This window comes from Microcaecilia unicolor, chromosome 1 (genome assembly GCF_901765095.1).
Source record: "Microcaecilia unicolor chromosome 1, aMicUni1.1, whole genome shotgun sequence".
Classification (NCBI taxonomy): Eukaryota; Metazoa; Chordata; class Amphibia; order Gymnophiona; family Siphonopidae; genus Microcaecilia; species Microcaecilia unicolor.
This window is the reverse complement of record NC_044031.1, coordinates 603,375,378-603,401,399: the sequence shown is the minus strand read 5'-3', so window position 1 is coordinate 603,401,399 and position 26,022 is coordinate 603,375,378. Positions and strand designations below refer to the sequence as shown.

At 40.2% G+C, this 26,022-nt stretch overlaps 1 protein-coding gene across 1 annotated transcript in view; it reads left to right on the top strand.

Annotated features, from left to right (window-relative positions):
• Positions 1-26,022, top strand: part of AGO2 (argonaute RISC catalytic component 2) — a 350,472-nt gene that overhangs the window by 237,305 nt on the left and 87,145 nt on the right. The window contains exon 10 of the mRNA XM_030219580.1: positions 10,217-10,339. Within this exon, the coding sequence (XP_030075440.1) occupies positions 10,217-10,339 (123 nt within the window). The remainder of the gene's footprint in view (positions 1-10,216; positions 10,340-26,022) is intronic.

Genomic DNA, 26,022 nt, shown 5'->3' with positions numbered 1-26,022 from the left:
GCTGTTTGTTAAAGACAGAATTGAGTCAAACAAAATTGAAATTCTGCATGAAACAGCAACATGGAATCCTTGTGGATAGAAATTCCGTTTGTGAAGAGAAAGAATGTATGTGTAGGGCTATACACCATCTGCCAGGCCAGAACAATCAGATAGATGATATGTTAACAGAAATTAGAAAAGCTATCAAATTTGGTGATGGGTATAATAATGGGTGATTTCAGTTACCCCAGTATTGACTAGTTAAATGCCACATCAGGGAGTGCTAGGGAGGTAAAATTCCTAGATGTAATAAATGACTGCTTCTTGGATTAATTGGTGCAGGAACCAAGAAGGGGAGCTATTTTAGGTCTAGGCCTTAGTGGAATGCAGCACTTAGTACAAGAGGTAACGCTGGGAAACAGTGATCATAACATAATAGGTGGGAAAATATGGGATACAAATGCAACAAATAAATAAACGTGATCAAATTTGACTTAATGAATGGAGTGCGGTCACTATTGAGCAGCATTTAACTTTCAAAAGGGTAACTAGGATAAAATGAGGCAAATGGTTTAGGAAATGCTGAAAGGCTCAGCTGCAAAGGTTAGAACTTTAAATTGGGCATGGACATTGTTTAAAAATACCATTTTGGAAGCCCAGACCAGATGTATTCCATGTATTAATAAAGGTGGAAAGAAGAGCAAACAACAGGGAGACGTGAAACAGGCCATTAGAGCCAAAGAATATCTCCCTATTCTCCCTTCCCTTTGCCTTTAACTGTCATTGTAATTCTTTTCCTTAGTTCATTGTAAGCCGCTTTGGGGCTGCATTCTGTGGCAAAAAGTGGGGTATAAATGATCTAAATAAATAAATAAAAAGAGATCCGAATGAAGAAAACAAGAAATAACATAAGCACTGGCAAGTTAGATGCAAAGCATTGATAAACAAGGCCAAAAGAGAATATGAAGAGAAACTTGCCTCTGAGGCAAAAACTCATAGTAATACTTTTTTCAGGTATATCAGAAGCAGAAAGCCTGTGAGGGAATCTGTCAGATTGTTAGATCATCAAGGAGTAAAAGGGTCAGTCAGGGAGGACAGGGCCATAACAGAGAGGCTGAATGAATTCTTTGCCTCTGTCTTTACTGAAGAAGATATGAGATCTAGCTGTACCAGAAATGGTTTTCAAGGGTGACAATGCACAGGAACTGAAAGAAATCTTGGTGACCCTGGGAGATGTACTGAGCCAAATCGACAAATTAAAGAGTAGTAAATCACCTGGACCAGTTGTTATACACCATAGGGTACTGAAATAACTGTTAGTGATCTGTAACGTGTTGTTAAAATGGTCCATATCTGAAGATTGGAGGGTGGCCAGCCTATTTTTAAAAAGGGATCCAGGACTGATAATGGGAAATTACAGACAGGTAAGCCCAACGTCAGTACCAGGCAAAATAGTGGAAGCTATTATAAAGAAAATCACTGTACACGTAGACAAGCTTGATTTAATGGGACAGAGTCAACATGGATTCAGCCAAGGAAAGTCTTGCCTCACCAGTTTGCTTCATTATTTTTGCATGTGGATAAAGGTGAGCCGCTTGATGTAGTTTGTCTAGATCTTAAGAAAGCATTTGACAAAGCCCCTGATGAGAGACTCCTGAGGAAATTAAAAAGCCATGGGATAGGAGGCAGTGTTGTGAATTAGGAATTGGTTGATGGATAGAAAACAGAGGGTAGGGTTAAATGGTTAATTCTCTCAGTGGAGGAGAGTGAATAGTAGAGTGCTCCAAGGATCTGTACTGAGACAGGTACTATTTAACATATTTATTAGTGATCTGAAAATGGGAATGATGAGTGAGGTCATTAAATTTGTAGATGACACAAAACTATTCAGAGTTGTTAAAACATAAATGGACTGTGAAAAATTGCAGGAAGACCTTGGGAAGTTGGAAGACTGGGCATCCAAATGGCAGATGAGATTTTATGTGGACAAGTGCAAAATGATGCACATTGGGAAGAATAATCCAAATCATAGTTATTTGATGCTAGGTTCCACCCTAGGAGTCAGCGCCCATGAAAAAAATCTGACTCAGAGCTACTCTACTCCCTCTCATCGCCTCTGCTCATAAACTTATCACTGAAACCGGATCCAGTACTGATCTTAACAGCTAAAAGGCAAGCTGAAATAACACACAAGACCAGAACACCAGACCTCACACCAAAGAACAAAAGTCCTACCAAGCATCCAGCCATCAGAACACGGTCTTAGTATTAGTCCACAGTGAATAGAAACCAAAATGAATACCTTCAAACTACTTCTAATAATCTACTCCTTAACACTGATCCACAACACTAACCACCCCTCTCGCAGAAAGTAACAGTATACGCATGCTATACAATCATCAAAGATTGATCAGACACACCACATCTCATCAAACTGGCAACAACTTAAACAAAGGAAGAACACCATCATGCAGACAACCACCACAAAATGCAAAGAAGGGTCCAAACAAACTCACCTCAACAAAAAAACGACAACTAATAAAGGTCCACAAAACACCAAACGCAGAAGACCCATTCCAAACAATCCAAGTGGGCTACATCAACGCCAGATCCGCTGTAAACAAAACAGCAATACTAACAGACTGGATCATGGCAGAAGACCTCGACCTACTCTTCATCACTGAAACCTGGATCCATGACCAAAAGGACCCTATAATCCTAGACTTGTGCCCTCCAAGATACAAAATCACACACTGGACCAGAAAGGATAAGAGAGGCAGAGGCATAGCACTAATCTATCGATCCCACTTTACCACCGAAACCATGGCCGAGTCCATGACACCTCAACTTGAAATTGCCTCAATCAGAATCCACAACAAAACCCTACGTGATCATTTGAATTGTGTCTTGTTTTACAGACCTCCAGGTAACTGGAACGAAGGCCAAACTAACTTCATGGACTTCATTTCAAACACATGTGTAACCAAGTCCAACGTACTAGTACTAGGAGACATCAACCTTCACTTAAAAGACCCAAACTCAATCAATGTACAGGAATGTAAGGAATTCCTCCACTTATGGGATCTCAAATGGCCACAAATGTAAGCACCCTACGTCAAAGGACACACAATTGATCTCATCTCACACAAACTCTCAACAGACCAGAACTTAATAATAACAGATATTAAATGGACTGGAACACCCTGGACTGATCACTACAAACTAAACTTATCCCTACACTGGCAGAAGAAGGGATTACACCAAATACAAGAACACACATCCTACAGCACAAGAGGTCAAGTAGACACGAAAACATTCTGGCAACTGATATACAACAATGAATGGTCAGCACAAACAGACTCCATATACTTCCTCAAGATGCAAATGCATACTAGATGAAATAGCACCCTTGCGAACAAGAACCTCATGAAAGAGCAACTTGACACCATGGTTCAACTATGAACTGAAAAAGCTAAAAACACAATCCAGGAAACTCGAAGAGCATGGAAAAAAACAAGAGACGAACACACACTCATCACGTGGAAACAATCACAAAGAGAATACAAATACGCAATAAGACGGACCAAAAGATCATACTATAAAACTAAAATAGGGGCAGAATACAAAGACACGAAGAAATTATGCCAACTCGTGATCAATCTCCTAGACACCAACTTGGTCACTACAACGAATACAGACATCCCATCTGCAGATAAACTTGCTAAGTATTTCAATGAAAAAATTGTAAACCTATGCCCCACGCTACCTCATGACAACACTGACATCGAAAACTTCCTTAATGAGTTGGCCCAACCACTGGAGAATACCCGGCTGACCAAACCTGGTTAAACTTCGCCCTCCTTACCGTCGATACAGTTACACAGGTGATCAGCAGGTTCTCCAACACTCACTGCAAACTAGATACCTGCCCCAACTACCTAATGAAATCCGCCCCTGACTGCTTCATAGCAGACCTCACATCCCACCTAAACTACATGCTTCAGCAAGGTCTCTTCCCTAAGGAAAACGGCAACATTCTACTCACCCCGATACCAAAAGACACTGAGAAAAAAACAAATGAAATCACTAACTACCGTACAGTAGCATCCATCCCGTTGTTAGTCATACTGATGGAAAGCATGGTAGCCAAACAAATTACAGATTATATAAACAAATTCTCAATATTACATGAATCACAATCAGGTTTTTGCCCCCTCCACAGCACAGAAACAGTACTACTCACTCTTCTAGCCAAATTCAAGCAGGAAATAGCAATAGGCAAAAACATCCTCCTCCAATTCGACATGTCTAGTGCATTCGACATGGTAAACCATACTATATTAATAAGATTACTAGATAAGATTGGGATCGGTGGAAACATACTTAACTGGATCAAGGGTTTCTTAACCTCAAGAACATATCAAGTTAAATCAAACTCAAACATATCACCATGGAAAGCAGACTGTGAGTACCACAAGGATCACCCTATCACCGATCCTCTTCAACCTAATGATGACCCCACTAGCCAAGTCTTTATCCAACCAAGACTTTAACCCTTTCATCTATGCAGACGGTGTCACAATATACATTCCTTATAAACCTAACCTGACAGAAATCATCAACGAAATCAAAAATCATGGATGCTTGGGCTAATTCATTTCAACTAAAACTCAACAAAGAAAAAAAAACAGAGTCTCATCCTCTCGTCCCAACACAGCACGGACAACCCCACAATCATCAACACCCCAGATTACACCCTCCCTATCTCAGTCTGAAAATCCTCGTCATTACAATGGACCACTACTTAACACTAGAGAGCCAAGTGACATCCACGACAAAGAAAATGTTCCACTCAATGTGGAAGCTCAAACGCCTGAAGCAATTCTTCCCGAGGCAAACATTTTGCAACCTGGTACAATCAATGGTATTAAGCCATGTAGACTACTGCAATGGAATCTATGTGGGATGTAAAGAACAAACCTTAAAGAAACTTCAGACCGCTCAAAACATGGCAGTTAGGCTTATCTTTGTAAAAACGCAATTTGAAAGCGCAAAACCCCTCCACGAAAAACTACACTGGCTCCCAATCAAAGAACATATTGCTTTCAAAATCTGCACTCTGGTTCACAAAATTATCTACGGTGAAGCCCCGGGATACATGACAGACTTGATCGTCCTACCAACTAGAAATACATTCCGAATCAACACGAACGTACTTAAATCTGCACTTCCCAAGGACTCAAATACAAATCAACCTACGCATCCAGTTTTTCCTACAGTAGCACACAATTGTGGAACGCATTACCAAAAGCCTTGAAAGCTACGTACGACCACCTAAAGTTCCGGAAAACACTAAAATCTAACCTATTTAAAAAGGCATACCCTGCCGATTCAACATAAACGCCTGATATCTGCAACACAACAAAACTAAAGTACGTAATGGACGTAACACAACTCTTCCGTTGTATTTGTTCACACCGGAGTCTGCAAACGCCTCTCCGGTACTATGTAAGCCATATTGAGCCTACAAATAGGTGGGAACATGTGGGATACAAATGTAATAAATAAATAATAAATCTTCTGCCTAGTGTGTGGTGGCTGAAAAAGCAAACAGAATGCTAGGAGTTATTAGGAAAGGGATAGAAAATAAGATGTAGAATATTATAATGCCTCTGAATCACTCCCTGATGCAGCCACACCTCGAGCATTGTGTTTAATTCTGGTCACCATATCTTAAAAAAGAAATAGCAGAATTAGAAAAGGTTCAAAGAAGGGCGACCGAACTGATTACGGGGATGGAACTCCTCTCACATGAGGAAAGCCTTAAGAAGTTAAGACTCTTCAGCTTGTAAAAGAGATGGCTTAGGGGGGGATATGATAGAGGTCTACAAAATACTGAGAGGTATAGAATGGGTAAACATGTGTTACTACTTTTAAAACGAACAGGAGGAAATATTTTTTCACTCAATGAATAGTTAAGCTCTGGAACTCATTGTCATAGAATGTGGTATCAGTGGTTAGTGTAACTGGATTTAAAAGAGGTTTGGACAAGTTCCTGAAGGAAACGTCCATAGTCTGCTATTGAAATAGGCCTGGGGAAGCAACTGCTTGACCCTGGTATCAGTAGCATGAGTCTTGCTACTATTTGGGATTCTGTCAGTTACTTGTGACCTGAATTAGCCACTGTTGAAAACAGGATACTGGGCTGGATGGACCATTGTTTTGACCCAGTATGGCTATTCTTACTTTCTTAAGTGGCCCAGTCAAAGCCCAGATTTAGTCCCCAGCCAACCTGAAAGAGTTTGAGATATTATACCAAGAAGAATGGGCAGAATCTGCGACATCTCATTGTACAAAGTTAGTAGGCACAGTTAACTCAGCTGTTACTGCTGCAAAGGAGACTTCCATCAAGTATTTTGTCAATGGGTGTAAAGTCTTTAAAATCATGAATGGGGTAGGTATAAAGGAACAGTTATTTGTCCTTCCAAATAGTATTTTGACTGGGGGGACATTCCTTGAGGCTAATAGATCAAATTTTTAAAACAAATATTTTCATTCCGTGCACATTTCAAATGTGGTGTTTGTTGCTAGAAAACAGTTATCAAAAGCATAGTTGGATTTAAAAAGGATTTGGACAAGCTGTGGAGGAAAAATACATAAACCATTACGAGCAGGTAGCCTTGGGAAAGCCACTACTTATTTCTGGAGGACTGGCTTTCTTTTTTGGGATCCTACCAGATGCTTGTGCCCTGAATTGGTCACTGTCAGAAATGATGCTTGATGGACCATTATGATATTTTATTCTTAATTATTTTTGAATATTATCATTAGCATTGCAAGTGTAGCAGATGTAGTAAGGTCAATGAAACAAACTCCTACTTAAATGGATTTTGAATTGTATTTTTTGTATAAGAGAACGCAAAAAATGTACCAGGATATGAAGACTTCCACAAGGAAGTGGTGTGACTGGTGTCTCATGGCACCAAGAAACTGCTGCTCCAGTGTACTGGGATGGGGATACTCTTGGAGACACCCATCAAACACTTGCAGCAGCCCCAGCAGTGGTAGGAGCGCAGCAACAGCAGGAGGAGGAAGGGATACTGTTAATGTCGGGAGTGGGGGAGACACAGGGAGACAAATCTGGGGCTCCCACAAATGTTTCTCTGGTATGTACTAGTTAGTTTTGACCTCATTTGTATTCTGTCCATTAAACAGGGTAGGTTGGGACCAATTTTGTTGTGTTTTTTCTTGGTTAATATCTCAGCAGTTTTCCTTAATCCTTGATGTAGTACACACAGGAGAACTTTGCACTTGAATAATAGAAAACAAAAGAGAAACAAAATTATCTGGGTGGCATATATGAAATAATCCCAAATATACACAAGTGATTCCAGAAGAATGTATATAAATAGGAAACTAAAACAAAGGTGAGATGGAACTTAAAAGGAATATAAAAAGGACACCCATGAACAAGGTTGGGGGGGGCACTTCTTAGTACCTTCAAATCGGTGCTTTTCATCTGCTTTTGACAGACTGGGACTGGGAATAGCCGCCAAACTACATCAGGCCAGAAGAGAACAGATGTGACCCTGTGGGAGGGCTCAAGTCCTACTCAACAGATGAGAGACTAGAGAAGGGAGGAAGAAAGGGTGTACCAGAAGAGGCTTGACAGCAGAGGGAAGGAGGACATGCAGAGAGAGCTGAGGGAGCAGGAGCAGGAGGAGGGAGGCTGGAGGAGTGTAGAGAGATGGAAGAAAGAAAGGCTAGGTGGGAAGTGGTTTGAGAAGACAAAACAAAAAAGGCTGGCTCATTTGTATTGTTTTATACATTTCTACCTGAAAGGTCCACAGTTCCTGAGGGAGAAAGGTTCTGGTCAGTGCATTAGGGTTATACCTGGTGACCAGATTCAGGACCCATGATTCAAGGGTTCTAGAAGGAACTCTGGTACACACCTGGCCCGGGACTGTCATCACAGACTGAGTATGCTGTGGAGGGATATAAATTAGGGGGAAAGTTCATAGTGGTTCTGAATGAAAATTCATGGAACCAGATCCCAGCACTGATTGTTATTGAGCTGAAAGTATAAAAGAGTAAGAGAAAACTGTCAGATTAAAAAAACAACAACAACAACATACACACATTTAAAGAGCCAGACATATCTCAAAATGACCATACAAAAAAATAAATAATATAATATGCACACACAAAAGACAGACAAGAAAAAGTGAAAGATGAAGTTAATTTAAAATATTTCTATTCAACTCTTTCACTTAACAAATGTAACAAAGTTATAAGTAGCATTTCTAGTCTTAGCTGTTTATAAACCATAAGTTAAAGTGTTTATTTTCTATTTCTTAGTGGTTTTTTTAAATAAAATAAATCTGCGTGTATAAGTATTTTCACACCATGAGTACTGTTGCTGGGTACCCTTTCTGATGAAATCATATGTGTAAATTTGTGCCACTTAAGAGTCATCAAAGCAGAAAAGACACAAAACTTAAGTGGAAGATACAGGCAAGCCAGGTTAGAGGTGATAGAATACTATGAGGCTCATTTTCAAAACAAAAAATGTCCAAAACTCTGCATAACATGGCAGAAGGCCTTTTTTTTTTCTTTTAAAAAAACGTTCAAAGTTGCAATTTTCGACACCCCGATTTTAAACGTTTTGCTCCACCGTTCATCCAAGTTTCAAGGGTCATGTTTTTTATTTGGGACATGGGCAGCACGAAAAGATTGCCACTTTGTTCCATTATTGCAGAAAACCGTCAATGTCTAGGGCCAAAATTCATTTTTGGCTAGACCTGTTTCAATCATGATTAAGTGATCAGAAGGTGCCTTAAATGACCACATGTCCACTGGAGGGATTAAGGCATAAGTCCCCCAGTGGTCACTGACCCTCTCCCAGCCCCCTAAGATGTGACAGTACATAGCAGGATGTATGACAGCTTCAGATATAATGGCCATTCCTATTAGAGCACCAAGCAGGTCCCAGGAGTAGCCTAGTGGTCAGTGCAGTGGACTGTAGAGAAGGGGACCTAGGCCCATATCCCAGTCTAACTGATACACTTATAGTGGAATGCGTGAACCCTGCAAAAAACACTAAGGGGCACTTTTACAAAGATTCGCTAGTGTTTTTAGTATGTGCTAAAAATCACACGCTAAATGTTAGAGACGCCCATATATTTCTGTGGGCGTCTAGCATTTAGCACGCTAATCATTAATGCACACTAAAACTGCTAGCTCGCCTTTTGTAAAAGACCCCCTAAATACCTACTGTACCTACATATAGGTGACCTTCAAGCTTGATAACTATTGTAGTGGTGTATCTAGTAGGTATTTTTCTGCTTCTGGAGGGCTCACCATACAGTGTAAAAGGGTTATGGTGAGATGTGTGAAGTCCACTGCAGTTCCCTCTAGGCTGCCCCACTGCTCTGTTGGGTTGTCTCTGTGGCCGGTCTACTAAGAATGATGGCCCCTAGATATCTCAATGGCTGTTTTTTTGGGCGTTTTCTCCTGGATATTTTATTTGCCAAAATGGTTCCAAAAGGAAAACACATTGAGTTTAAAACGTCTAGGAATAAGGCAATTTTCAAAGCAGGTTCAAAAATGGCTATGTTCACCACTCGATTTTTGTATGTTTCTAGCAAAACGTCCAAAATCAGACTTAGACTTTTTATTGAAAATGCCCCTCCACATGTTTATCTAGAAAACACCATTTTAATGTTTATAAATTGGGGTTTTATGGGTGTTTATCTGTTTTAACTAGGGCTTCTTATTTTAGATTTTAAGGAACAATTCATTTAATTTTATATTTCTTTTCTTCTATGATGGTTTCCTTTTCATGTTATCTCACTTGTTTCTCATCTAGTATGACCATGAGTATTTTCTTTTTATTTCTGCCACATGCCATTTTTATAGATTGTGTGGTAAAGAGAAAAAGATACAGCTCTATTGGAAATGTTTCTAATGTATTTCTTTAGCCAGTCCAAAGGATCAACCATCAGTGCAGTAGTTGGATCATCCTTCAGATGAGATATAAACCCTAATCCATGTAGTCTAACATTCATGTAGTCTAACACCATATGTGGAGCTTGAGGTTTTTTTTAGCTTTCAGTATAGAACACTAGATCAGTAGGCTATCAAAATGCAGATACCAAATAGAATCATTTATATTGGGAACTTCAGTAAGATTATTTTTTAATTTCTTTATTCCTAATTGTTTTCTTTTTTTTTCCAGATGCGAAGTGCAAGTTTCAATACTGATCCCTTTGTTAGAGAGTTTGGAATACTGGTCAGAGATGACATGACTGATGTGACAGGTCGAGTTCTCCAGCCACCTTCAATCCTTTATGGAGGCAGGGTATGGGAAGAGCTAATTGTTCTATTGATAAGTAATCTCCACAGTTACTGCTATTGTGTGGTATGTTTATATCTCCTAGTGAAATTAATTTATATGAGAATTTAGATCCATAGAACTTCCTTTTATTTGACTCGACTATTTCATTGAGGCATTTTTTTATAAACAACAAAAGCAGATTCCACATTGCTGTTCTATTGACATTGTTGCAGACTTTTAGATGAAGGACCTGGGCCGTTCATAAGTCAGATTTTCTGCTTCCTGACCTGGCTTTGAATGCTAGAGTAAAGGACAAATGAGAGAGGAGCATGTTGCTGCCTAGTGGCTAGCTTTAAGATCTACCATGGCTGGTTTCTGAATCCTACTGAGGACTGTTGCTGCAATAGATAGACCGAGTTAGAAGGGGATATAAAAAAGTGTATAACGCTGCTCATACAAAACCTGCAAAATCAGCATTGTATTATGGGGGTGTGATATACTAGTGGTTCAGTACACCAATCCTCATCAGCCAAGTCTTCCCAAAATTCAGTCTGTTCTGGGCATGATCTCAACATGGTTGCAAGACAACCTTTTTATTACCATACAAAGACAATGGATGCTTGGAAAACATGTCATCTACACTGCCCACCATTAATACCTCTTGTTTTCTATATACCAATTACTGTGGTCCCTCATTTCAAATACCTTGTTATTTTCTCAATTAAGAACTAACTTGTGAAACTCAGATTAATCCAGTAGTATAGAAATGTTTTATGCTGTATAACAATTTCAGGTAATTTGCAATTATCTCAATGAAACTTCTCAATTAAGTTTAGTTTAGTTGAGCTTGATATACCACCCTTCAGTACAATCAGAGCAGTAATAAAATCAAACAGTAATGTGGAAAGGAACTCCATAACATATCCAAGGATAGGATTACACAAGAAAAGCTAGAGCACACAGAACAGATTAAAAAGGGTCAGCATAGCGTGACCCAGGGCGGACGGCACAACCAATCCACATCAAGGGTGGGAAAAAGAGGAGAAGACTTAGCCAAATACGTTTTCAAGAGAGACCGAAAACAAGCATAGAATTGTTCAGATCAAAGATCAATCGGGAGCGCATTCCAGATGATAGGAGTGGCACAGAAAAAAGCCCTGGATCCCCTTATACCTAATTTATCCAGCATGACTAGTAGAAATCCTTCTAGGGCCATCCTAACCCATTGACCAATCAAAAAACCCAAGAAGTTTACTAATTTGGTCCAAAAGAGACGAGTCACCAGACATGTCCAATGAGTATGGTAAAAGTTATTAACTTTTTCCCTGCACTTTAGATATTAAGGAGAGTCCACTTTGCCAGCTGTAAACGTTTGCTGCTGCATAAAGTATGCTCTATGGAGAACTTGGAACTGGCGTTCCCTCAATTCTGCATTAAAAGTTAATTTGGGGATCCTTTTTTTTTTTTTTTTTTTACTATTTCCCACGTTCCAAGCCCTCAAGGTATGCCTCCCAAGCTGTTGTAAATTCAGGAACTCTCACTGACCTCCCAATAAGAGGTACTACCTTATATAAGCCAGATCTTTATCTCCATTTCCCCCGAGTCTTTATAAGGCGCAAAGTTTTTTTTCCCCAATTGACCCCTTATACTGTCTTTGTCCAAGGACTAATTGTAATGTTTAATTTGGCTAAACGCAAACCTATCTCCCCACCGATCAGGCACTGTGATATTGAAAGTCTGGATATTGTATCATCATCCCTTCCCAGGCAAAAAAAAAAAAAAATACTCCACAGCACAATACCTTGCACCTCCCATCTCACAAAAGTCCTGTTCTCCAATCCTGGCAAAAATTGCCTGTTTTTCCGAACAGGAAGCTGATCTGACACAGTACTGGATGCTCCTCACAGACCCATCAAACTCATTCATACCACTCACTGAGAGTGGATCAAGATGTTTCTCTTCAGATATAAGGGCAATTCTCTAAATGGAGCATGCAGTATATAATTGGGATGGAGTGGTGCCATAAATTCCATCTCAAATAACACTGGGGAGTAATCCAGGCTATTCAAAAAGCCAGTTAACAAATACATTTGAACTTTTAAGAAATGCTTCCTGAGAGCATCAAGATGCATGTTAGTATCTTCATTGCTCCCAGTGACCAGAATAATGCAGTTTGTGAGGTTTGTCACAAGTTGTTGTCTTCCGTTACCGTGGGAGTCACTAACCTGTGGTACTGACATACCACAGGTTGATGACTTCTATGTTAAAGTAAGGTGTATTAGAACACTAACTTTTTACAGCACCTTAGTAAGTACCCCCCTTATGGGCAAATCAGTCCATTTCTTAGTATAATTATTAAAATCAGGGTTTACACCCCTACCCCCTCCTAGAATCCTATAAGGATACTGGGTACTAAGTCCACATGGATGTGGTGGCCTCCATTAGCTGTGCTAATCTAGGATTGGTAGTAGAAGAGCATCTGCTGTTGGGGCTGGAGTTTTGCAGTTTGAACCATGTACCGTACTATTCTGACTCCTGAGAACAGTGGAGGAAAAAGTAGTCCCAAGGTATGTGGCTGGCTTCCAACCACCAAATCTGAATAGGAGGGTTGAAAGTTGTCTGTCTGGGATGAGGAGAGGAGATTTGACATTAAGTGAGGGAATGAGTGAGGTGGGATTGAGGAGGGAGGGGTTTAAAATGTGGCTATGTAAGGGTAAGAAGGGATCAGAGGATGTGGAAGTGAGAAAAGTGATGGGGTGTGAAATAACTGACTTAGGGGATTTAAGCGGGGCGGGTTCTGAGTGAGAGTAAATCCCTCTTAAATCATCCCTTCTTCCCTGCTTCTCTCCCCTCATTTCCTGCTCCTTTCGCTCTGCCTAGCTTATCTCCAGTGTCCCCCTCCTAGCATTTATCAACTGATCCTTGTCCCAACTCATTCCTCTCCCTCAAAAAAAATACAAAACAAAACCTAATCAGCCAGTACAAAAAAAAAGTAAGAAAATGGCGAAGTTTATAAAGTGAATCCTTGGTTTAATATACAAATATTACTTAACTGACACACAATGTAACCTTTGAGGTAAAAGCAGTTAGCTTAGCAGGGTTTAAAAAAGGTTTAGATAATTTCCTTTAAAAAAAAAAAAAAGTCCATAAGCCATTATTAAGATGGACTTGGGAAAATCCACTGCTTATTTCTAGGATATAACAAAATATTTAAACACACATGAATACAAGTGTATTGCTTCTTCAGCTTATTGAGAGTGGAGTAGTCTCATACAGTGGGGGAAATAAGTATTTGATCCCTTGCTGATTTTGTAAGTTTGCCCACTGACAAAGACATGAGCAGCCCATAATTGAAGGGTAGGTTATTGGTAACAGTGAGAGATAGCACATCACAAATTAAATCCGGAAAATCACATTGTGGAAAGTATATGAATTTATTTGCATTCTGCAGAGGGAAATAAGTATTTAATCCCTCTGGCAAACAAGACCTAATACTTGGTGGCAAAACCCTTGTTGGCAAGCACAGCGGTCAGACGTCTTCTGTAGTTGATGATGAGGTTTGCACACATGTCAGGAGGAATTTTGGTCCACTCCTCTTTGCAGATCATCTCTAAATCATTAAGAGTTCTGGGCTGTCGCTTGGCAACTCGCAGCTTCAGCTCCCTCCATAAGTTTTCAATGGGATTAAGGTCTGGTGACTGGCTAGGCCACTCCATGACCCTAATGTGCTTCTTCCTGAGCCACTCCTTTGTTGCCTTGGCTGTATGTTTTGGGTCATTGTCGTGCTGGAAGACCCAGCCACGACCCATTTTTAAGGCCCTGGCGGAGGGAAGGAGGTTGTCACTCAGAATTGTACGGTACATGGCCCCATCCATTCTCCCATTGATGCGGTGAAGTAGTCCTGTGCCCTTAGCAGAGAAACACCCCCAAAACATAACATTTCCACCTCCATGCTTGACAGTGGGGACGGTGTTCTTTGGGTCATAGGCAGCATTTCTCTTCCTCCAAACACGGCGAGTTGAGTTCATGCCAAAGAGCTCAATTTTTGTCTCATCTGACCACAGCACCTTCTCCCAATCACTCTCGGCATCATCCAGGTGTTCACTGGCAAACTTCAGATGGGCCGTCACATGTGCCTTCCGGAGCAGGGGGACCTTGCGGGCACTGCAGGATTGCAATCCGTTATGTCGTAATGTGTTACCAATGGTTTTCGTGGTGACAGTGGTCCCAGCTGCCTTGAGATCATTGACAAGTTCCCCCCTTGTAGTTGTAGGCTGATTTCTAACCTTCCTCATGATCAAGGATACCCCACGAGGTGAGATTTTGCGTGGAGCCCCAGATCTTTGTCGATTGACAGTCATTTTGTACTTCTTCCATTTTCTTACTATGGCACCAACAGTTGTCTCCTTCTCGCCCAGCGTCTTACTGATGGTTTTGTAGCCCATTCCAGCCTTGTGCAGGTGTATGATCTTGTCCCTGATATCCTTAGACAGCTCCTTGCTCTTGGCCATTTTGTAGAGGTTAGAGTCTGACTGATTCACTGAGTCTGTGGACAGGTGTCTTTCATACAGGTGACCATTGCCGACAGCTGTCTGTCATGCAGGTAACGAGTTGATTTGGAGCATCTACCTGGTCTGTAGGGGCCAGATCTCTTACTGGTTGGTGGGGGATCAAATACTTATTTCCCTCTGCAGAATGCAAATAAATTCATATACTTTCCACAATGTGATTTTCCGGATTTAATTTGTGATGTGCTATCTCTCACTGTTACCAATAACCTACCCTTCAATTATGGGCTGCTCATGTCTTTGTCAGTGGGCAAACTTACAAAATCAGCAAGGGATCAAATACTTATTTCCCCCACTGTATATAACACACGATAAAGATTATTTGATTTTTCACCCAATGACTGGGTGTATTATCTGTGTGTATTGTCTAATCATTGACTTAACCTCCACCACCCTTTGCTAATCTTATATATGAAAATATATTTCTGTTTATCAATATGCTATCATCTAATTTTATGCAGCACTTAGCTTGAACAAGTTGGTGCTCTTAAAACCCCGACAGGTCCCCGTTTCGTGGCTACTTTTTCAAGGGGGAGTCACCAGTTCTAAAACCAAAAACAAGATGCAGCATAAAGTTACTTACAAAATTGTTCTAAAAGGCATATTAGTTGTATAATTACTTGTATTCTAAATAAAAATGCTGGTGGCTTACCAAGTAACTGTCTCAAGTGTAACTGCAGCATTACTCTGTCTCTCTCAAAATGGCCACCGCATTTTTTTGTTAATGCTCAGCCGTGCCAGCTGATTATGAAGCTAACTTCAAAATAAAAGTCCTTAACAAAGACTTCTAACAAAATAAAAGGCTTGTGCCCTGTCTGAGACTAGTGTGGAAAACTACCACTGTTGATATTCATCTTGTATGTCTCAAGCAAACACTCCTTAGTTGACCATTTGTTTGTGGCAAAAGTTTTAACATATCAAAAGATTTTTCTATATATTAGGAAATAGAGAAAATTGAAAAACATTGAAAAAAATTATGTTAAACTTAGTGCCTGTTGATAACTCTAGAACTGATATGGGTATGTTCAAAAACCAGTGTGCGTGTTTATTACGAACCATCCAACCAGAGGCAAGAACTGGATTGCTCACTTCTTATATCAAAAGGGGAATATTGTGTTAGAAAAAACAACTCCATTGTGTGTAAGTATTCAAACCCCTTGGTTCTATAGTATCCAATGTAAAGATCCAAAAGGTTTCACGCTGTAAAATTTTTCTGTTTAAATCACCTCCTCTAGTGGAGGGAATCACTTGTTCAATCACCATACATTTAAGATCTTCGATGGTATGATTTTGCAATGTCCAATGTTGTACCATAGGTGCTCCAAAATTTTGTGCAGTAATTCGTGAACGGTGTTCAATCAGTCTCTCATGTAATGACCTCATTGATTTCCCAATGTAGTATTTGTCACATGGACATTTGATGTAATAAATGATGCCCGTGGATCGGCATGTAGTTCTGCACTTTAATTTATAACTCATGCCGTTACAGACGAAATCTGTCCCTTCAATGGTTGTGGGGCATGTTTTACAACGAGGTTTCATGCATTTAAAGTGGCCAAAGTTGCCTGCGTTGTCAATGGGAACCATAGGTAAAACCGCTGGACTTAAAATTTCTTTCAGATTTTTGGAACGTGAAAATGCCGTCCTGATGTTGTAATTTGTGAACACTGGGTGTGCTTTAATAATGTCCCAATGGCGGCGAATAATAGCAGCAGTAGCCTCTCCACCCGGAGTGTATCTTGTCACAAAAGTCATAATTTGTCCATCATGTTGTGTCCGTGGTGGAGATTGGAGCAGTAATTCTCTATTGTTGTACTTGGCTCTGGTGTAGGCTCTCTTGATGGTTTTATGTGGATAATTTCTCTGCAACAATTTAGAGCCAAAAGATTCAGAATGTGCCTTGTAATCGGCATCTGTAGTACAGATCCGCTTGAAGCGGAGAAACTGAGAAAATGGAAGACTTCGTTTTAATGCTTTGGGATGGCAACTACTGTATTCTAAAAAAGTGTTCCGGTCAGTGCTCTTAACAAATACATTGGTAATAAATTGCTTCTCTACAAGGAGAATCTCAACATCAAGGAAATGTATCTTGGATTCTGACCACGTTAAAGTAAATTGGATTCTGGCATGACATTGATTCAGCCAACTATGGAATGACTGTAATTGTTCGATACTACCATACCACACAATGAATATATCGTCGATGTAACGTTTCCATGTACCTAGCATGTCATTGTAAGGAGATCTAGCCAACCATTTATCTTCAAACTGGGCCATAAAAAGATTGGCTAGAGTGGGAGCGAATGTCGCTCCCATGGCCACCCCAGATTTTTGTTTGTATAACTCATCTTGAAAGCAGAAAAAATTACTTCATAATGCTATTTCTGCCAGTTTACACAAAAAATCAGTGGGGACTTGATGTGGACTGGGACGATTGTTTAAGGTTTCACCAATGACTTCTAACAATTCGTTTTGAGGAATCATAGTATATAGAGATTTTATGTCAAAGGTTGCCATAATAATATGTGAATCTGGTAACTGTATATCCTGCAATATATTGAGAAAGTGTGTAGTGTCCTTAATGTATGTAGGGGTTTTTTTACCACGTCTTGAAGGAACGTATCTACATATTGGGACAAAGGTTCAAGCAGTGAGCCGCGGGAAGACATTATCGGTCTTCCTGGAGGGTTACTTATGTCTTTATGGACTTTCGGCAATGTGTAAAGAACTGGAACAATAGGGAACCGCCTGTTCAAATAATTGAACTCCTTCTTGTTTAGAAATCCTGCTTCCTCTGCCCTTGTGGTTATTGCCAATATGTGTTCTTGGAGCTGTTTTGTGGGATCCTGATCTAATTTAACGTACGATGTCGTATCGGCCAATTGTGAATGGATCTCAGTTATATATTGAGATCTGTCCAAAATTACAGTGGCCCCGCCTTTATCGGCCCGTTTAAATACAATATCAGTGTTTTTTCTCAACGATTGTAGAGCTTTGCGTTCATCTCGGGTCAGGTTATCATGAAAACGGTATGATTTATTATTGTTGGTGTTGTGTAACCGACCCACATCTCTTAAAACTAGCTGTTTAAACACTGATACTATGGGATCGATCGGGATGGGCGGGATCCATTGGGATTTATCTTTAACTCGGGAAGAGGAATCATGTCTGGCCTTGTCATTGAAAAAGATCTTGAGTTGCAAAGTATGAATGAATTTTTCAAGGTCAATTCTAAATTGAAAATTATTGAAAAATTGAACAGGTACATATGAAAGGCCTTTGGAAAGCAGAGAAATTTCAGTCGAAGTAAAGGTATGTGTCGACAAATTCATTACATTCTGATCTATTGGAACTGGGACCGCGTCTGTGGACGTGGCCTGGAAATACCTCTGTTCATACCTCTCCTGTTGCCTCTTATTCTTGTTCTTGTCAGTCTTGTTTGTCTGTGGTCTAAAAAATCATCAGTATCATTCCCTGAAGAACTATCTGTAAATTGAAAAGCTTTAAATGCCACCTGTCTATGGCCGGTGGCTGTCATACTGGATGTTGATGTATCTGTAACTTGATTATCTTTGCTGTACATCCATGGATATACACGTCCTTTTGAATAATCACCTTTGTCCCTCGATAATTTCTTCAATTTTGTTTTCCTTAATGTCTCTTTAAACTGTTCTAAATTTTCCTTTAATTGTGCGTATTTAGAGAAAAAGACTTGCTCAGAGACTCCCTGTTTAATCCGTTCTAATTCCTTGTCAAGAAGATCTTTTTCTTGTTGTAATACTGACTTGGACTGTTCAATAATCAAAAGCATGAGGTCTAAAGAACATTTGTTTAATATCATGTTCCACTTTGTAATGAACTCAGTCTGTTCTTTGAAAATTTGAGGTGCCTTGTTAATACGCAAACCTCGCGGTATCTGTTCTGCTCTACAGTATTCAACTAAAGCTGAACTATTCATTTCAAGTTTGAGTGACGATTTGAAATTGGATAAGAGGGACTCCCATTCTGTATCCAGAGTATCACTACCTAATGGTGTTAGACTAGGGGTGTTTTGTAATAGATCTGTGGCTACATCTGCACTGAAACTGAAACCAGTTTTCCAAGAGCTAGAGGCCATGGTAATCAATGTAATTGACAAAACAAACAATTGTGCCTGTGCTCTGTCGAGCATCAAAATATAACAAAATATTTAAACACACATGAATACAAGTGTATTGCTTCTTCAGCTTATTGAGAGTGGAGTAGTCTCATATATAACACACGATAAAGATTATTTGATTTTTCACCCAATGACTGGGTGTATTATCTGTGTGTATTGTCTAATCATTGACTTAACCTCCACCACCCTTTGCTAATCTTATATATGAAAATATATTTCTGTTTATCAATATGCTATCATCTAATTTTATGCAGCACTTAGCTTGAACAAGTTGGTGCTCTTAAAACCCCGACAGGTCCCCGTTTCGTGGCTACTTTTTCAAGGGGGAGTCACCAGTTCTAAAACCAAAAACAAGATGCAGCATAAAGTTACTTACAAAATTGTTCTAAAAGGCATATTAGTTGTATAATTACTTGTATTCTAAATAAAAATGCTGGTGGCTTACCAAGTAACTGTCTCAAGTGCAACTGCAGCATTACTCTGTCTCTCTCAAAATGGCCACCGCATTTTTTTGTTAATGCTCAGCCGTGCCAGCTGATTATGAAGCTAACTTCAAAATAAAAGTCCTTAACAAAGACTTCTAACAAAATAAAAGGCTTGTGCCCTGTCTGAGACTAGTGTGGAAAACTACCACTGTTGATATTCATCTTGTATGTCTCAAGCAAACACTCCTTAGTTGACCATTTGTTTGTGGCAAAAGTTTTAACATATCAAAAGATTTTTCTATATATTAGGAAATAGAGAAAATTGAAAAACATTGAAAAAAATTATGTTAAACTTAGTGCCTGTTGATAACTCTAGAACTGATATGGGTATGTTCAAAAACCAGTGTGCGTGTTTATTACGAACCATCCAACCAGAGGCAAGAACTGGATTGCTCACTTCTTATATCAAAAGGGGAATATTGTGTTAGAAAAAACGACTCCATTGTGTGTAAGTATTCAAACCCCTTGGTTCTATAGTATCCAATGTAAAGATCCAAAAGGTTTCGCGCTGTAAAATTTTTCTGTTTAAATCACCTCCTCTAGTGGAGGGAATCACTTGTTCAATCACCATACATTTAAGATCTTCGATGGTATGATTTTGCAATGTCCAATGTTGTACCATAGGTGCTCCAAAATTTTGTGCAGTAATTCGTGAACGGTGTTCAATCAGTCTCTCATGTAATGACCTCATTGATTTCCCAATGTAGTATTTGTCACATGGACATTTGATGTAATAAATGATGCCCGTGGATCGGCATGTAGTTCTGCACTTTAATTTATAACTCATGCCGTTACAGACGAAATCTGTCCCTTCAATGGTTGTGGGGCATGTTTTACAACGAGGTTTCATGCATTTAAAGTGGCCAAAGTTGCCTGCGTTGTCAATGGGAACCATAGGTAAAACCGCTGGACTTAAAATTTCTTTCAGATTTTTGGAACGTGAAAATGCCGTCCTGATGTTGTAATTTGTGAACACTGGGTGTGCTTTAATAATGTCCCAATGGCGGCGAATAATAGCAGCAGTAGCCTCTCCACCCGGAGTGTATCTTGTCACAAAAGTCATAATTTGTCCATCATGTTGTGTCCGTGGTGGAGATTGGAGCAGTAATTCTCTATTGTTGTACTTGGCTCTGGTGTAGGCTCTCTTGATGGTTTTATGTGGATAATTTCTCTGCAACAATTTAGAGCCAAAAGATTCAGAATGTGCCTTGTAATCGGCATCTGTAGTACAGATCCGCTTGAAGCGGAGAAACTGAGAAAATGGAAGACTTCGTTTTAATGCTTTGGGATGGCATCTACTGTATTCTAAAAAAGTGTTCCGGTCAGTGCTCTTAACAAATACATTGGTAATAAATTGCTTCTCTACAAGGAGAATCTCAACATCAAGGAAATGTTCTAGGATAAGCATCATAAAATCTGTTTTACTGTTTTGGGATCTTGCCAGGTACTTGTGACGTGGATTGGCCAGTGTTGGAAACAAGATACTGATCTTGATGGACCTTTGGTCTGTCCCAGTATGGAGTTTAGCCATCCTCGCTCTCCAGCAGAACTTAGATAGCATTCTATTAAAGCTGACTAGATCTTTCCTGCGGAGTTGAGCAGAGAGCATCTGTAACATGTACAATCATCCTGGGAAAAGAATCATACGAAAAAGGCTAGTTCTTCCAGTCAGTGACAGGGGGAGATTGCTCCAGCTATCTAGGGAGCGTTGAGTATTTTCTAAAAGTTCGGTAACACTGATGGTATAAAGTTTCTTAATATCTCCATATATTTCGAAAAAGATAGACGTCTGTCTTTTGTGTTCGAAAATACTATGGACGTCTTGTGATTTGGACGGGGGGTTTTTTTTTTTTTTGGGGGGGGGGGGGTCCATTTTCGAACAAAAAATGTTCAAATGCAAAACATCCAAAACAGAGGAAGAGTGGCTTAACAGTTAGTGCAGCGGACTTTGATCCTGGCAACATGGGTTCAATTCCCACAGCTGCTCCTTGTGACTTTGGGCAAATCAAATGCACAAGGGGCATTTTTGGATATGACATCGAAGTCGGAATTTGGACGTTTTTTGTAAAACGTCCAATATCAGAACAAGAAAGACTTTTTTTTTTTTTTTTTTTTTTGTAGAAAAATGACATCTTTTCCTTTTTTAAAATGCTGTTTGGAAAAACATTTTGTGATTTGGACATTTCATTGTTTGGTCCATTTTCAAACAAAAAACACATCCAAATGCAAAACATACAAAATACACAAAATCTACAATAGAGTGAAACCGTTCACATGTTCTCAAAGCACATCAGAAAGTCCACACGAGAGAGAAACCATTTGTATGTATAGAGTCTGGTAAAAGCTTTGGTCAGAAGGTAAACCTCATAATGCACCAGAGAATACACACAGGAGTGAAACCATTTATATGTCATGAGTGTGGTAAAAGCTTTGGTTGAAAAAAAAGCCTCACACTTCAACAGAGAATCCACACACGGATGAAACCATTTACTTGCACTGAGGAGGTAAAAACTTTAGTTGTATTGGGACAGATAATTAGGGAATGTACACTCTTTCTATGAAGTATGGAAAAATAGCACTCTGGCATATAGATATATATAATGAGACCTCTGAATTCAAAGCCTAAATCTACTGATAAACAATAGACTCAAGGCTCAGATGTTATATAAAAAAAAATAGAAAATGTAGCATCAGGTAGAATAGTGGAAAAGTGACATCCTAGGAAAGCAATAGGGCATCCTTGGGGGCACTGCAGTGGGTGGCTTTATAAAATGCCCCCAGGTACACATCTGATCATTGCTCCCTTACCTTGTCTGCTGAGCCCCCCCAAAACCCACTACTACCAACTGTACACCGCTACCATAGCCCTTACAGGTGAGGGGAGCACCAATATGTGGGCATAGTGGGTTTCTGGTGGGTTGTGGAGGACTCACAGTTTCCTCCACAAGTGTAACAGGTAGGGTGAGGTAGTAGCCTGGGTCCACCTGTCTGCAGAGCACTGCACCACTACTAGACTACTCCAGGGACCTGCATGCTATTCTAATGGACCTGAGTATAACATCAGAGTCTGGTAAGTAATATTTTTAATCACATTTTTTGGTGGGTGGGAGGGGGTTAGTGAACAATGGGCGAGTAAGGGCATCTTTTTGTGTGGAATGGAAGAGCAGCCTAGTGGTTAGTGCAGTGGACTTTGATCCTGGGGTAGTGGGTTCAATTCCCACTGCAGCTATTTGTTATAAAAACAGGTCTAGCTCAAAACGTGTGAGTTTTAGTCCTGGACGTTTTTGTTTTGTTCCATTATGGCTGAAAGATGTCTTAAGTCTTAGGAACGCCCAAGTCCCGCCTTGAACACGCCCCTGGTATGCCCCCTTGAGATTTAGACGTCCTTCTGGCGGACTTCAGAGAAAAATGTCTAAAAGGTTTTGAAAATACTGATTTGAACGTTTTTGTGAGATAAACGTCCAAATGCAGACTTATGTCCCTTTTTGGACATTTTTCTCTTTTGAAAATTTTTCTCTTTTGAAAATAAGCACCATAGTAGTAGGTTAGTAAATGATAGCAGATAGAGAGCTGGATGGTCCATCCAGTCTGCCCAACTCATTATCAAGTCATGATTAAACCAACAATGAATGTGATATAAAATACTTGATAATTGTCTCTCTTTGGAATTTCTGGAACATAAACTGTAGAAGTCCGCCCAACCCTGTCCTTAGGTTTGAACTACTGAAGTTGTTGTCAGAGCTTATCTAAATCCATCTTGTCATTTGCAGGACACAGATCTTAAAAGCATTGAGCCTGCCATGAGTGGGAAAGCGTGGGGTACAAATGAAACAAAAAAAAAGTCTGCCTGGCACTGTCCTCATGTTCCAAATTACTGGAGTTTCTGTCAAAGCCCTCTCCAACCTATCCTTAATCGGATTGCCATATACTGGACCCAGATTGTATAAGCTTGCCCAGCACCAGCCTTAGTTCTTCACAGCTGAAGTTGTTATCTAAGTGCCACTCAACATGCAAACACACATGCAGCCATTTAAGTTTTGTTTATTACACCAATCATTTTCTAACTAGAAATCCTCTGTCTTCATCCCACATATTTTTTAATTCCATCACTGTGTTTTTCTCCACAACCTGCCTTGGGCGGGTATCAACAACCCTCTCCATGAAAAAGAATTTCCTGACATTACTCCTAAGTCTACCACCCCACAACCTCAATTCATGTCCTCTTGTTTTACTGTTTTACCTTCTCTGGAAAATATTTGTTTCTATGTTAATACCTTTCAAGTATTTAAACATCTGTATCATATCTCCCCTGTCCCTTCTCTCCTCTGGGATATACATATTCAGGTCTTTCAGTCTCTTCTCATACATCTTTTGGTGCAAGCCCCATACCACTTTTATCGCCTTCTTCTGAACCGCTTGAAGTCTATTTATATCCTTAGCAAGATGTGGCCTCAAGAACTGAACACAATACTCCAAGTGGGGCCTCACCAACAACTTGTACAGGGGCATCAACACCTCCTTTCTTCTGCTGGTTACACCCTTCTCTGTACAACTTAGCATCCTTTTGGCTATAGCTACCGCCTTGTCACACTGTTTTGTTACCTTCAGAGCCTCTCTCTGTCTGTACATATCAGCCTCTCACCTCCTAGTACATACGGTTCCCTTGTATTTCTGCTCCTTAAGTGCATCACTCTGCACTTTGCAGATCTTTTTTTTTTTTGTTTTCCGTTCTCTCCAGGGTGTCCATTCTGTTACAACTCTTGGTATCATCTGCAAAAAGGCAGACCTTACCTTTAACCCTTTAGCAATGTCACTCACAAATATACTGAACAGAATAGGCCCCAGCACCGATCCTTGAGGCAGTCCACTACTCACCTTTCCTTCCGAGTGAATTCTATTAACCACCACTATCTGGCGTCTATGTGTCAACCAGTTCCTAATCTAGTTCACCACTTTGGATCCTAACTTCATCCTGTCAAGTTTATTCAAGAGCCTGCTATGAGGAACCGTGTCAAAGGCTTTACTGAAATCTAAGTAGATTACATCTAGTGCACGTCCTTGATCCAATTCTTTGGTTACCCAGTCAAAGAATTCAATCAGATTTGTTTGCTATGATTTACCTTTAGTAAAACCATGTTGTCTCGAATCTTGTAATCTATTGGATTCCAGGAAATTCACTATCCTTTCCTTCAGCAATGCTTCCATTTCTTGTCCAATAACCAAAGTGAGGTTTACCAGTCTTTATTTTCCAGCTTCTTCTCTGTCACCACTTTTCTGAAGAGGGACCACATCCGCTGTTCTGCAGTCCCATGGAACCTCCCCTGTCTCCAAGGATTTATTAAACAAATCTTTAAGAGGACCCACCAGAACCTCTCTGAGTGCCCTCAATATCCTAGGATGGATCCCGTCCAGTCACATGGCTTTGTACACCTTCAAATTGTTCTTAAACACTTTCTTCCATGAATGGTGCTATATCCACTCCATTCTCATATGTACCTTTGCAAGTCAATTGTGGTTCTTCTCTAGGATTTTCTTCCATGAACTCAGAACAGAATTATTTGTTTAGCACATTTGCTTTTTCCTCATTATTCTCCACATAGTGGTTCACAGCATCTTTCAGTCTTGCTATTCCATTTTCAGCCTTCCTCCTTTCACTAGTATACCTGAAAAAATTCTTGTCGCGCCTCCTTACATTTGCGCTTTGACTCTCTTGGCTTCTTTCTCTTTCATCCAGTATTCCTTTCTGTGTTCCTCTTCTCAAGTTTTTCTTTATTTCATGAATGCCAACTGTTTTGCCTTTATGTTGCTTGGAGAACCATATCGGTTTGTTTTTCCCTTGCTTTTATTTACTCTCTTCAAGTAAAGGTTAGTAGCCATATTTATAGCTTCTTTCAGCTTGGATTACTGTCTTTCCACTTCTTGTATGTCCTCCTATCCCATCCCATTCTCTCTTTCTTCAGGTTCTCCCCCATTTTACTAAAGTCAGCATGTTTGAAATCTAGGACTTTGTTTTGAGTGGCTGCCCCCTTCTTTAGCCATTATATCAAACCAAACTGTTTGGTGATCACTACTGCCCAGGTGGGCACCCACTTGGACTTTAGACACACTTTCCCCATTTGTGAGCACCAGATCCAGGGTCAATCCTTCCCTCATGGGTTCTGTCACCATTTGTCTAAGCAGAGCACTTTGAAAGGCATCCACGCAGTGGCGTAGCTACAGGTGGGCCTGGGTAGGCCACAGCCCACCCAAAATTGTGGCACTCTTGCTGTGGCTGGTGGGAATCCCCAAAGCCTAAAGATTTCCTCCTCCTCAAGCAGCCAGTGCTCTTCCAAACAGCAGCTGGCACCACATATCGGCCCCTCTGCACATGCTCAGCTTTCACCCATGCAGAAGCACTGAGCATGTACGGACTACTGACAGCAGTGTCAGCTCAAATCAACTGCTGCCAGCTGCTATTTGGAAGAGCACTGGCTGCCTGAGGAGGAGGAAATCTTC